The 15,142-nt window shown below is 31.8% G+C and overlaps 1 protein-coding gene and 1 long non-coding RNA gene across 2 annotated transcripts; one reads left to right on the top strand and one right to left on the bottom strand.

Annotated features, from left to right (window-relative positions):
- The first annotated feature begins 1,447 nt into the window (after nt 1-1,447).
- Nucleotides 1,448-3,753, top strand: LOC125499106 (uncharacterized). The gene is made up of 2 exons (XR_007275822.2): nt 1,448-1,759; nt 3,456-3,753. It is a non-coding gene; the product is annotated as an uncharacterized LOC125499106 (long non-coding RNA).
- Nucleotides 3,754-6,750: 2,997 nt separating this feature from the next.
- Nucleotides 6,751-8,508, bottom strand: LOC125498544 (uncharacterized). Its single transcript, XM_048646772.1, has 2 exons — nt 7,752-8,508; nt 6,751-7,643 (listed from the first exon to the last, which is right to left on the bottom strand). The coding sequence occupies exons 1-2, from the start codon at nt 8,506-8,508 to the stop codon at nt 6,751-6,753; spliced, it is 1,650 nt and encodes a 549-aa protein (XP_048502729.1).
- Between the last annotated feature and the right edge of the window lie 6,634 nt (nt 8,509-15,142).

The raw sequence follows: 15,142 nt of genomic DNA, 5'->3' as shown, positions 1-15,142 counted from the left end.
AAAGTTGACAATTTATTATTTATTTCATTTTTTCTTTCTCTAATTTTATTTATTTCTTGTTTTGTTTGCTTAGATCTTGGCTTATTAGTTGATTAACTTCCCCCTTTTCTCTTTCCTCTATGGTTATGGTGATGAAGTTATTTCAAGTTTTGCTTTTCTTTATCTCCGTGATGTGAGAGTAGTTTCTTACTAGGGGAAGGGAAGTAGTCTTTATATACTCTTTGGATCCTCAATTTATGTTCGGAGGCTAATATTTGGGGTTGATCTTGTTTATTAAACTTACTTGATTGGTTTTGCTAGGTGCTTGATCACTACTTGACTTGCTTATTTGGAATTTCTGGTGAAGGATTGAGAGACGAAGCTAGGAATAAAGTAAGCTTGGTTGCTAGACTAGGATCTCCAAGAAAATAGGCATTTCTAGTTTAGGGAAGGTCGTTTAATCATGTTGTTCTTGATTTGGCTAGATTAGTTGCTCATGCCATGAGAATAGGTCATGAATGACTAATCAAGCTCCTCTAATTAGCTTGAGAGAGGAATTAGAGTTCCTATATGCATGAGTTTCTCTTGTGATCCCCTATTTGTTTTCCCTTGGCTTTGATGATTGGATTAAGTGTTGATAAATCCCCTAATCCCCTAGTTCCTTTAGCCTTATTTTATATATTTTACTTGCGTTGTCGATTTATTGTGCCAATATTCTAGCTTCCTTAGACTTTAGAATTATTGCTAACTTTTGAAAAATCCCAAAAATAGATTTAGCTCATTGTAATTAGCAAATTAACCCTACTTTCTTGTGAATTAGTAGACGTACCCTATCTTGGGTAATTTAGGAACGACCCCGTCAAATTTTGACATCGTTGCCGGGGAAGTAGTGGTTGACATTGTTTAATTCGTTAGTTTTGAGTCTAAATTGTCTTTTCTTTGTTTACCTCTTGGTTGTTTTTATTAATATTCTCCTTAGTTTTGTTGTTTGCATGTCAAAAAGATTAAGGGGCGATCCATTCATACCCATTGATCATAATATTGGAAATAACACTACTACATAATTGGTCTAAGGTAACACCTTATAGTAACACTTTAAAATATTAAAAATTGTCTACCACTTAAGTATCACTATTGTAACACTTGGAGAAAATGTAACACTTTTATGTAACACTAAAATATAAGTAACACTTTTGTGTAACACTTTATTCTTAAGTGACTCATTAATGTAACACTCTTGCACAAGTAACACTTCCCAGTAACACTTTCTAAGAATTATTTATATAATACCATAATGGTAACATTATGCCTACTATAACATAGGTAACACTTCAAGTCTTCAATTACAAGAATAACTTTTTTATTTTCCTCTAAATAGATTATGGAGAATATTTTTTTTAAGTTGGATAATATTATATACTCCTAAATTGATTTAATACAAAAATTACAAGGACAAACTACGGAGTACTTTAACCATCGAAATCACCAAAACCTTTCTCCAGCTTATCTATTTTCCGCTCTTTTTCACTCTCGTTGTGCACTTCGCTAGAGCATCGACCATATACCGACGCTCAACCCATCTCGCTGCTGTTCTCTTTCATCTTCTCACCATTAAATGCGTGCTTCTTCTTGATCTGTTCAATCCTGACACTGCTGGCGTTTGATGCTGCTGCACATCGTTGGCTTCCCTTGCAATTGTCGACGGTGGCCGAAAGTGCCGCCACGCTTCCCCTCTTGTTTTCTTAACTTGTTTAGGGTTGAATTGAATTGGGTTTAAGAGGTATGTATTTCGAATTTAGGGTTTATTGTTCAATTTATATTATAGAAATTACCAAATATTATGATAAAACTTTTGTGAAATAAGAGTATAATTTGATTTCTATTTCGTGTTAAGGTTTAATTGTTTGATAAATTACAATTATTGGAACAAAGTTGATGCTTGCTGCTCGCTACTTGCTACCTAAGATTGTTCTACTTTTGTTTCGGTTTCGTTTGTGAATTTGTACGGAATGATTGTTTAGTGTTTGGTTTTCAACATCTACCAAACCAATTATACTCGACTATGCTAAAGATTGTAGTAACTACTAACTAGAAGTTTTATATACTCATTTTTTATGACCTGCAATGGACATAAAGTCATAAAGGGGAAAAAATGGAGAATGATATAGTAGAGGAGATTAAGTTAATTTAATAATCATCATCTAGCCTAATTAAATTACTTTTCCCATTTTGTTAATTTGATGATCTTAGTTCTTTACTCAACCTTAGATCTGGTGTATTCATGGTGTTGTATTTCTTGATACAATTCTTATATTATCAACTTACAGCATCGAATTTTCTTACTGAAGATATTGAATAAGATGAATCGAAACATATTTCACAAGTTTCGATATTATAAAGGGCTTCAATGTTGGCTAGAGAAGAATTCGCAGTAAACTAAGGCCAACCAAAACCAGCAATGGCCATGCAACTACTCTTCAAAGTATTCCACCAATTGGCCTTAATTTTTAGATAATAAGAACCCACGGGCACCATTTCAGCAGTAGGATAACCACTAGTCCCTGAATTGTGCTCTCTGATTAAGGGAATCTAAGAAAGAAACAGCCTATAACCTTTCGACAACTTTGTGAGTCATGCCTAACTCTAATCTGAGGGTTTTGACTGAAATGTAATCTCACCATGAGCAAAATTCTTTCTAGCTGAAAAAAAGAAGATGAGACTTGAGAGTGTGATTGACACGAGATAGAAATTCAAGGGGCAGTATGCAGTCCATGATTCCTCCCTAAACCTACATATTAAGGTATAATCATGATATGACACTCCAGCTTGAGCAATTGCTGCAATATTTCCTCAACTTATTGCAATTCTTCCACTGCCAAGTGTTTTAACAAGTGTATTATCTACTACGAAGAATTTTTCTTTCATTTTTTTTCGCTTTTCTAACCAAGTCTTATGTGGTTAGGTTTAAGGTATATGTCTAGAACTCCGTGAGACCCACTAACAGAGGAGCTCAACTGGATTGTTTGTAAGTTTGTCGTCGTTTTTCTTAATAATTATTTTTGAGGAGTAGAAATGGAGACCATGGGGTGCGTTTGGCCATTGCGGAGGATCAGAATCTTGTCGATAACCACTAATATTGAACTGAGATCTGAAGTTGAGACTAGATTTGTGTGGTATAGACAGTGTAATATGTTATACCCTGGCACTGGTTGCTGATAGTTTGAAACTCTTTCTATTTGGAGATGACAGGATCAAGAAAGTTATGTATATCATAGTTCAGATCTAGTGGGAAAGATAGAGCCAAGATATAGTTCCTTCATTGTGGCCTGCTGTTGAATGATTTTTTTCGGAAACATCCTCTAACTATAGAATATCTACAGCAGATCTATTGCTTTTGAGTTCTAATTTTTTTTTTTTTTGACAGACTTGATTTGTTATCATATAAGACTTTGAAGTTTTTTTTTTCCTTACTGCAGGATGATGGAAATAATGGCGGATTAGAGTAGCAAACATACATGATACATCGAGAAGCATGCCTATACATGGATAATAGAATTGAAGAATAATGAAAGAATGACCTTTATATTGATTTAGGTTTATTTAAGGAGAGATATATATATTATGATTTTATGATTTAATTTTCAGATTAACTATTTATATTTTGGATGCAATAGTATGTTTTCGATTGAGTATACTCTTTGGCTCATTTTTTGCAATGGCCGTTGAGTATTTCTACTCATTTATATCAATAATATCATTTTATTTCCTCTTCAATTATTACGTTTATAATTTTTACTATTATTATCATTGTATATATGCCGATAAATTAAAGAGTGTTACTATAAGATATGTGAAATAGAAGTGTTACACTATAAAATAGCTGATAAGAAGTGTTGCCAAATATCTAATAGAGTGTTACATATGCTGATTTAAAGTGATACATAATATTTAACAAAGTGTTACTATAAGTCAAGAGATGACATAGAAAATGCTACTATAGATGAAAAAGTGTTACATAAAACATTATTAGTAACACTACAAAAATGCTACATTAGCTTAAAAAAAGTGTTACGTTAGAGAATTTTGAGTAACACTTGATAAAGTGAAACATTAGCATTGGAAAGTGTTACCTTAGAGAATAGGTAGCACGGGCAGATGTTTCACTTATAAAAGTGTTACATATGACCTAAAGCAACACTTTTAGGCCTTTAAGTAATACTTTTGGGGTGATACTTTAGGCCAATTATACACTAGTGTAAATTGAGGCAATTGAGGAGAAAATTTAGGGAACCCATGGTACAACCTTTGATCGTTGAACAACTTGGTTTTAACCAAGAGTCGTCTATTTCTACCACTTCTAGCACTATGGGTGTAATAGCCCGACCTTTCGAGCTACTAACTAAGATTAGGAAACTTTTAAGTAAATCATGCAAATAAACTCCAACAAGGTTTACTTGATTCACATAATTTGATAAAACTAACTTAACTCTTAACAAAGATTGTGCCTTGCATAGAATAGTTGTTGTTTGAGTCGTACACATTTACTAAACACTTGGGACTAATAAATACTTGTAATAACTTGTAAGAATAAATAAGCTTTTAGTTTGGAAAAACAGGACTGTTAAACAAATTGGGAAGTAGTTCTTCTCATTTGTTTTTTTTTATCTTCCATAAACTTGTCCAAATTGGATATAACATACTACAAGACATTTAGAATATTGATTAATAAGATCTTTACTAACGTCATAAACCTTTATGTAAAATCTTCATATGCTTTACGATGGGAAAACATGATTAATACATATAAAAGATTGCTTAAAAAAATAAGCGATTGGAAATATGTCTAATCTTCCGCAAGTTTAGCTTTTAGGACTCACACATATGGTAAACATTTTCTCTTTTAGCTTCGATAAATCAGGAATTTTATTTATTTCAAAATCAGTATTAAACCTTCTTCTAAAAATCTGGAAATAAACATTAATTCTAAATACTAATCAAGATATTGTTCAGAAATTCCAAGGAAAAAAACAATAATTTTTTTTAAACATGTATAACATTGTCATACGATATCCAAATCAAATGATTCTTGAGCCTAACCTCAAGAAAATTTAATACGAACATCTTTTGTAAAAAAGGAATTTTGCATAAAAACCCCATAATATGGCTAAAAAAATCGTTCAGTAAAATCGATTCAAAATGACACAAAAATGGACAAACTAAGTTTAGAGTTTTAGATTCTTATAACTTGCAAATATTCTTTCTTCAAGAATACTACTTGATCATGAACTCAAAATCAACAAAATAAATCTTTCTATTTATAATACACAAAGATTTCATCGCTTAAATCCATTACATCTTCACAACAAGTACTTTCCGCACTAGAAAAAACATTTGTTTCCTGGTTTCCATTCAATTATTAACTCATGGAAACAAACAATTATTCTATATTTTATCTTATCTATATGTAATTATCCATCCTCTAGTCACAAAATAATACACTTATAAGCTCAAAATAACAAGTTAATTACTCGCATTAAAATTTATTTGAGCCACTAGAAACATATTTACAAACATTAAAATAGTAAATACTTATAATTTTTTTTATATTCTTTTTAGCCTTTCAACCAACCAAACTCAATATCAGCAATATTAAAAGGGAAATTCTCATTGGTAACCTTGTAGTTTTTTCGGTTTCCCAAAGGTAACCCCGTGGTTTTCAAATTTCGAAAAATGACCTTTTGCTCTTGTTGAATTCCCAGACGTGACTTTTTTCGTCAAATCTAACTGTTAAATCAATGCACACAAATTGAGATGTTTCTAGGATGCTAATTGAGGTGAATCTGATCATTTTTTTTTTGCAAATTTCGACCTCAAATTTGCCCCATAAAGGACTAGAATGACCCCCAAAACCTTGACAAGGCCATTTTTTCGGAATAATTTGCGTTCCAGAAATATCTCGACTTGCGTGTATTATTTTGTGAGCCGGAAAAGATAGTCCGATCATGGTTTTGGGGGTCAAATTTGATGTCGAAATTTTCAAAAGAGATCAGATTCCCCTCAATTTGCATTCCACAAACATTTTAATATGCGTTTATTGATTTGACGGTTAGATATAACGAAGATCTAACGGAAAAGGTCACGTTTAAAAATTAAACAAGAGTACAAGGTCATTTTTGAGAATTTGAAAACCACAGAGTTATCCTTGGGAAATCGAAAAACTACAAGGTTACCAATGGGAATTTTCCTAAAAATGTAGTATATTAGTATTATAGTTTTCATAACATGTTTTAGGTCAACCTTTAATAGACTCAAATATGAGTCACCATTTCAAAGATAACATATGTTGTTAGTATTGTAGTGGTAAAAATAACTCGATAAAGATTTTTCATAAACATACATGAGTATGAATAATAATGAATCCATCTCATATTGTTAAGGGCATATTATTAACTATAATAAAGCAGAAGTTCCAAAGTTTTTGCATAAAGGGGAAAAAATGATTGACAAATCAATTATTTTAGCAAAGATATTATCATTATATAGGATGAAATCAGTTATAAGTAGTATGACTTTGGCAACTTAAAAGTAAAATATATATACATAACGTATCAGTGGCGGATCCAGAAAAATATAATAGCGGGGTCACTTTTTTAATATCAATATAATTTTAAAAAATGTTTATGTACAACTATTATTTAAATAAAACATCACAAAAAAATTGAAGCACATTATATATAAAAATCATCTCAAAAACTAATCACAATACCACATTTAAGGTAACTCTCCTCGACGGGGTCTCATTCTTTGAAACCGTTGCATAATAGTTTCATTGCTAATGGTCGCACATATATCTCTTTCTATATATGCTACCATACAATCATTTAAAAATTCATCACACATCTTATTGCGCAATTCGGACTTGACATACTTCATGGCAGAAAAGACTCTCTCCACACTTGCTGTTGCAACAGGTAAAATCAATGCTAACTTTATAAGTAAAAAAACTGATCGATAGATCAAATGCTTCTTGGTTTGAACCATTACTTGTGAAAGATCGCCAATACCCCGAAGACCTTGAAACTCATCACGTTGTCGCACATCAGTGATATAGTTTCTCAATTCGGAAGAAAGTGCTCTAGCATCCCCTGAATCAAACTCATATGGATAAAACTCTACCATTCTTACCAATTTTATCACATCAAAAGCATGAAATGAGTCCTTAGGACTCAAGTAAGCAACACAGAGAAGCAACTCTGTATTAATTTCATTGAAACGAGTATTTAGCTCTTGAAGCTGCAAATCAATAATAGCATAGAACACCTCGACACGATAATGATGTGCAAAACTGATTTGTGGAGCTCTTCGCTTTGATCTTCTTGGAGTCACATAAATATCATCCATTTTAGGTATATCAATATCATGACCATAACAATATTGATATACCTTCTCGAGTAACTCTTCAAATTCATCATCTCTCAACAATTGGAGACGCTTCTTTGATGTTTCCACCAAGTGCATCGCATTGACAATATCTTGATCCTCTCTTTGCAAAGCTAATGACAACTCATTTGTGATTCCCAAAATATCTATCATTAAGTGCAAGATAAAAGCAAAGTCAAATGAACATAATGAAGTCATTATTCCACGTGCATTCTTCCTATGACCTAAAAACGAAGCATCACTTTAAATGAAATCAAGCACCTCAATCAGATCTGGATACATCTCGACCAAGTTCAACAATGATCTATAATGAGATCCTCATCTTGTATCACCTGGTCTCTTGAGTCCAAGTTCTTGATTTAGCCCTTTTCCAGTTTTGATCTCACCATTATTTATTGCCTCAGCAAGTCTCATTGCACGCATTTCTCGAAGGGGATCTCTTCGCTTACAAGAAGATCCAATCACATTAATTATATCGGAAACAACATCAAAGAACCAAATAACATCAACATGATTTTTTGCAGTTCCTACAAGTGTTAGTTCCAATTGGTGAGCAAAACAATGGACATAATGAGCCGATTTATTTTCTTTCAAAATCAGTGATTTAAGGCCACCAAATTCACCACGCATGTTGCTTGCTCCATCATAACCTTGTCCACGTATCCTTGACAAACTCAAGCCATGTTCCAACAATAAAGATTCAACAACAGATCTCAGAGATATAGAACATGTATTGGCAACATGGACAACCCCAAGAAACCGCTCTATAAGAAACTCCCGATCATTAACAAAGCGTAACACAACCGCCAGTTGTTCTTTAGTGGAAACATCACTAGGTTCATCAACTAAAATACCAAACAAGTCATCCCCAAGTTCTTCAATAATAACTTTTGTTGTTTCCACAGCACATGCTTTTACGATATTTTTTTGAATACTAGGGGCAAGCATTTCAAGATTCCTAGGAGCATTTTTTAATACAACATTATCAATATCAGTATTCAGAGAAGCTGCAACTTTGACAAGTTCAATGAAATTCCCCCTATTATTTGACTCATCAGATTCATCATGACCACGAAAAGACAATCCCATACGTAACAAATATCTAAGACAAATCACCGATGTTTTCAAACGTGTTTTATAATCATTTTTCATTTGTGGTGTTTGAGGTGGATTAAAAGCGGTTTCAATAGATGCCTTAACATTTTTTAGATTTTCATATTGTTCAACGGCTTTATTGTGTGAGCTTTCCAGGGCTCCAACATGTAAGTCCAACCTATCCTTTTTATTCCAAGAGGAAAAACCGCTAACAACAAAAGCATCTCCCCCACCTTTATTACCCTCGGGTTTGAACAAGTAGCATGGTAAACAAAATAAGGCATCCTTTTTTATGCTATATTCTAACCAATTACTATAATCATCATTACCAATCTGGATTAAATCTCCGCAACTTTGTTCCAATCATTTTCTGGGGAAAATTATGCTTACGAGGTTGGATAGGGCCAATGTCAATATACTTTTGCTTCACCGCTTTTTGTATCTTAGATGGATAATCTGAAATTCATTTCCTTTCTCCCGGATCAACAGGAAGATTTTGCAAATCAACTTGCTCTTTATTTTGGGAAGTGGCATTGCAAAAACTAGGTCCACTTTCACTAGGGCCGCCTTGTACTCGTGCCTTTTTTCGTATTACAAATTTGTCCATAATCTATATAATCAAAGTTAATTATAAAAGTTAGTTTTAATAATACAAATATACAATATAACTGATATTATAAAACATCTAATAATATCAAAGTGGTAAAGTTTAGATTTTTAATGTACATACTTATTAGTTGATTGTCTACTTACTTCACAAACAATTAGAATAACTATATAACATATAAATCATAATTAATTAAAAAAAACATGCAAATCATAATTTATAGAAAATTATTGTGCAATTAAAAAAATCAGATTTATATCCCAAAAAATAATCACGCATGACAAAATATAGAATTGTAGATTGAATAAATTAATAAATAAATAAAATTCACCTGTGTTGATAGTTGACGTGTTTTAGTCTTGAATGTTGATTTGGTGGGTGATGTTGATGGGTCTCACAAAAAAATATAAAATATAAAATATTAGATGAACTTTTAAGAGAAAGAGAGAGGAAGTTTTTTTTTTCAGACGAGAGAGAGAGAGGAAGTTGAGTCATAGATTTTGTAGTAGTAGTTGTACGCAACACATGGAAGAATCAAAGGTTTTTTTTTTTGTTTTTTTAATTCTGACTTTTTAAAGCTCCTAGAAAATCGGATAGTTGGTACAACATTAATTATTTAACTTTTTCAAGAATGTTAGATGTACCGATTACCAAGATATCTTTTCTATCTAGTGGGGTCCTTTCAACTATTTTTAATATTATTTTATCAGTTTTTTTAATTTTTTTAAATACTCATCTCAGAATTTTTTTTAACAAGTGGGTGCACGTGCCCCCACTTTCCTAATAGTACATCCACCACTGTAAAATATCCATTATATTGAATCAAAAACTCGACTGTTATAGCATAATTCATTTAGGAAATTATCCAAAATACTTATAGGATGGAAATACTTAAGTAGCAACAGCTTAGAAGTATAAATCCTTTCTTTTATATCAAACGACTTGAAAATATGAACTTAGTAATTAGTACACTTTGGATATATATTTAAAATACCCTTACTAGTATTAGACATACAACAATTTCTCACATTTGGATATTAATCTTTAGCTTAAAAATGATCATGACCACATGTCTTATATTCAACAAGCACGTCTCTATTCTATATGGGAAGAGAGGGGGGACACCAAAATAATGGAAACCTCATTTTGCCCTCACTAAATACAACAAATTACATCTAATAAAAAAATAAATCAAAATCAATATTCACACATAAGTAACTACCTAATTAATTATAAACAAAAAAAAATCAAAATCCCAATAGTTATTTCGGCAACTTACCCCAGTTACTTCCCAAAGATTATCAAAACCATTTTTTTTAAAAAAAATTAAAAATTCCTTATTTAGTGGAGAAACTCTCATGAATAACTGCATCTCTGATATTAGTTTCCACCTCCAACTTCCAAAAGTGTGCTCCAGAATTTTTGATTGTTTTTTATTTTCTCTTCTCCATAATTGGAAACTAAAAACACATTACATGTAAATTCAACAAGGAAAATTCAACAAAACCAAAAAGCTCAAAAAAAACCAAGCCAAGTAACAAGGAAAAAAGAAAGTGACAAAAGGTAATTCTTACTTCTAATTATGTTTTATTGTTCATCTGATTAATATTGTTACCATAATGATTTTGATAACCTTTTTTGTGCTAATTTTATTAATAACAGAAGAAGAGAAATAATATCGTTCACAATCAGTGCAATCTACGAAGTTTCATTAAGCAAATATCTGCAAAAATAAAGGCACTTGCAAGGTGAATCAAGAAACAAGTTAAAAAGGCAGGTGTGCAATTGCAAATTGTTTAGTTACTAATATTTAATTGCAAATGGTTTTTTTTTGGAAATTAGTAACAACCCAAAGGGAATTGAGTATATCTAAAACTAATTGCATATGCACGCGATGCGTGCATCGACAATCTTATGTAGCTATATACAAATTGACATGTTTTTTTATCTAACATTATTGTGATAGTGATATAAATTATTGAGGTTCTTTTGTAGATGTTATCATCTTTTTAAATTAAAAGTGAATGATTTTTAACCTAGTTCAATACCGTCACTGTAAAATTTGGTCGATGATTTAATAATTTTCTTTTCAGCGACTTTAGTATATTTCTTTAACAATTATAGATGTTAATAAACCATATTTTTTGAACTTTGTAAATATGAAATATTATGTATCACGATATGTTGCTAACTTTTTTTGGTTGAAGATTCTAATTGATTTCGTGAATTGATTGTGTCAATCTAGTTTGTCAAGTTATTAATGGTATTGCATATTCCATTATTGACCTATTCATATGGCAAGTTTTATTGATTCTCATTTTACAATTTTTTATAAAAAGATAAATATTATTTTAAATTATTAAAGGGTATTTTAGTCACTTCAAAAGAGGACACCACACTTCCTCCCTTGGCTTATATAATAGAGATAAAAAAAGAATTGAGGAGATCTAAAATCAAGATGCCAGTAAGACTGCGAATTTTTTTGAGATTTCCGTGAAAATGAGAGTGGGTAACTATGTTGCAAGAAATATTACAAAATATACATAATAATTGCAAAAAATGATTTTGTAATAATCTTTTCGCTACTATTATTTTATTTGGGTACTTATAGCAATTCCGAATGAAACTATAAATTCCCAATCTCGGTTAACTACAGAGTATTTTAAACATTTTTTACAATCTATAAAATAAATTTTCAAAGGCACGCAAAGTCATTTTTCACAACATACAGGGCATCCCCAAATAATTCGACAAAAATAATGGAAACCTCATTTTGCAATGCAGGACTATAATCTCTCAAAATAAAAATTCAATCTTTTCATGGAATAATAATTTGCAAAAAAAATAATCTTTCCATCCTAAAAAATTTCGAGATAAACGCTCACCAAATTTGCAATACAAAACTACTTTAATTTATCAAAAGAAAATTCAATTTTTTCATGGAACAATAGTTCGAAAAAAAAACTTTCCATGGAACATTTACAGTGTTTTGCTTTAAAAAATAATCTTTACAAGGAATATTGATTCGAATGTAACACTTAAAATCTGCAATACATGTAATTTTTGAGGTTTTCTCGCATGCAAATAATTAGGTGAAGATACTGCAAACTCACCTCCTCAATTGCAATCGAAATCTATACTTCTTCTCCCATTTGCTCTTCCTCCACCTTCAATTCTCTCAACTAGCCTTATAGAATAAAGATAGTTTAATTGACCCAAAACTTCTTCAAAAGAAAATCTTAATTTTCCATTTCACGCTAGAAATACGGGAATACTTGAATTTTCCATTTAAAGAGCTAGAGAGATAAGAGATATAGGGACATGATGGTAGACGGGGTTGAAAGCGGAGATGGGATGCAGAAGAATAATCAACGGTGGTAGACGCGTTACATGGGGGATTTAGATAGAAAGGGAGATGTGCTGAATTGGGTAGAGGAGTATATAATTGTAATGTTTATAAGAGAGGGAGATGGGCTGAATATTATGATCTACATGGTCACAAAGCTGGGACTACTCCATTGTGGATGGGCTTTTCATTTATTAAAAACAAACAAATATTATCTTAATGGTAGTATTGTAATGTTCTTTTTTTTATTGCTTTGTATTGTAATGTTTATGATGATATGATATCACCAAAACTAGGGAATATTATGATCCAAAAAGATTTTAGTACACAATAGATTGAAATTATAGTGGTTATATTCCTGATCTCACCACTTGCAGCATTTGGTTCTAATGTAGAGAGAAGTAAAATGTAATAAGTTGCTATATTATGAAGGTATTGCTTTTGTAATTGAAAAAAAAATAACTAGCTCAAATTAAACATATATAAAGTTGAGCTATTATTATCATCTAAATTATGGACTATATCGAATATGACATGAAATAAGACAAAAATGTTAATTCAAAATCCTATTGTATTAAAACAACTTGGACAATATCTAGTCTTTGTAAATTATACACCCTCCGTATCCTTTTCAAAGTACACAATTTCTTTTTTTATTTGTTCATTTTTTATGTAACACACGACTGTTTTTTCTATTTTTTGTAATGTATTCATCTATGTTCCGCTCTTTTCTATCCATGTAGTCCATTCTTTAATATAATTAAAGGGAGAGGTGCATTATTGAAACTTTTTTTCAATACAATAGGAATCATTTTCATATTTTTGTTTACGATAATTGTGCTCAAATCCAGCTTCATCTTAGAGTTTAATATGTATATATTTACCTCACTAGTAGAGAAAGGTTGATTTGCGTCAAACCTGGGACCCCTATTTGCTCGGACTTGGGTCCGACGGCACAGGTCTCGACGCAAATGACCTATAAATGATCTGCGTCGTATGCGAAAACGACGCAGATTATTTAACTATTTGCGTCGCACGTTGTATACTGTGCGACGCAGATGACTCTTCCCAACCCAACAAAGAAGGGGAATTTGCGTCGCACCCAGAGGAACGTGTGATGCAAATTCTCTCCCAGCGCCCATAAAGCTTCAAGGGCAATGTGTGTCGCACATAGCCCAGGGTGCGACGCAGATGAGTGATTTGCGTCGTACCCTGGGTTATGTGTGACGCAAATGCTCTCCCCAGCCCCATAGAGCTCCAGCCTGGATAGAAGGGGAATGTGCGTCGCACATAGCCCGAGGTGCGACACAAATCACTCATCTGCGTCGCACCCTGTGCTATGTGCGACGCACATTGCCTGACATCTGCGTCGGACCTAGTGCCATGTGCGACGCAGATGTTGGTTTTCTTTTTTTCTCTCGTTTTTCCAGTTTGTTGGTTTGTTCCATATTACTAAACCTCATGATTCAAAACTAAACAAGCATTTATATTAACAATTGTGAACGAAAAATTCGGCAGAGTCTCTTTTGTGATTTGGATAACCTAAGAAATCGTTGGGAAAAAGTTATATATATAAACAAAACCTGTTTCAATACATCTCAAACCATCTCAAACAAGCAACCAATGTTGCAATAATCAATTAATTCAACCAATAATGTACAACTACTACAAACACTAACAAGTTACTTGGCCCTTTCTTCTTGAATGAGCCGTACAAAGTGTTGCGTAAAAAGGTCTTTGAGTTCGTTCATATCATTTATGAAGTATGGCTCAGTACTTGAAGGAAAATCCTATAAATATGTTAACTTAGTTAATAAATTTTAAAATTATATAAGTAAAGTAACGAATTTACAACATATATGTACCTCATTCAAATCATTTAACTCAAAGAGAAAGCGGATGATTAGAAACATGTATCTCATCACGAAATAGCCGCATTCATCTCCTCCCGTTTGTTGAGCACACTACACTAAATTTAATAAATATATTAGAATCGGAAAAAAAAAAAATACTAAATACAATTATAAAATGTGTATCAAATACAAAACCATAAGAGCTTTACCTGCATAGGTATCCAGGACAATTTTGTTCCTTTTTTGGAACCTTCAAGCCGCGTGAATTTTGTATATGCACTAAGTATAAAAAAATTGTAACAATAAAAGAATTACTTATATCATAAGATACATGTAAACTTAGTAACATATATATATATATATATATATATATATATATATATATATATATATTATATATATATATATATATATATATATATATATATAAGAATTATTAACTTACGTATGCATCAATATCTTGATAGCTAAGGATCTATCATCTCTCCGAAGCGAATCAAATATATATACGGTTTTTTTGGATAGAGAAAGGACGAAAAGAACCCAATGCTCCCTAAAGCATGCAACAAAATGTAATGTTCATATATATAACTACAAGTTCATATATAAAGATAAAACAAAGTAAAAATTAGTTTAACTAACATACTTTTCAATGTACGGACATATGATGTATCTCATTTGTTGATTCACTTTCATTGACTTTGCCATTTAGTTGGTCACGACATCTGGTTCATTGTGTAGCATGGTCTCCGAAATAAAACTAGGACACATGAAACCATTATTTGCATCTCCAATGTCCTCATTCTCATCTGCCAAGTACCT

Source organism: Beta vulgaris, chromosome 6 (genome assembly GCF_026745355.1).
Source record: "Beta vulgaris subsp. vulgaris cultivar EL10 chromosome 6, EL10.2, whole genome shotgun sequence".
NCBI classification, from domain to species: domain Eukaryota; kingdom Viridiplantae; phylum Streptophyta; class Magnoliopsida; order Caryophyllales; family Amaranthaceae; genus Beta; species Beta vulgaris.
Note: the sequence above shows the minus strand (reverse complement) of the source record. Positions and strands in the feature narration are given on the sequence as shown.

Bases quoted from the DNA above. Each gene is read 5' to 3' on its own strand.
- LOC125498544 (XM_048646772.1), bottom strand. From the start codon at position 8,508: ATGGGATTGTCTTTTCGTGGTCATGATGAATCTGATGAGTCAAATAAT. The intron at 7,644-7,751 runs GTGATACAAGAT...CTTCGTTTTTAG, and splicing joins ACTTGGACTCAAGAGACCAG to GTCATAGGAAGAATGCACGT.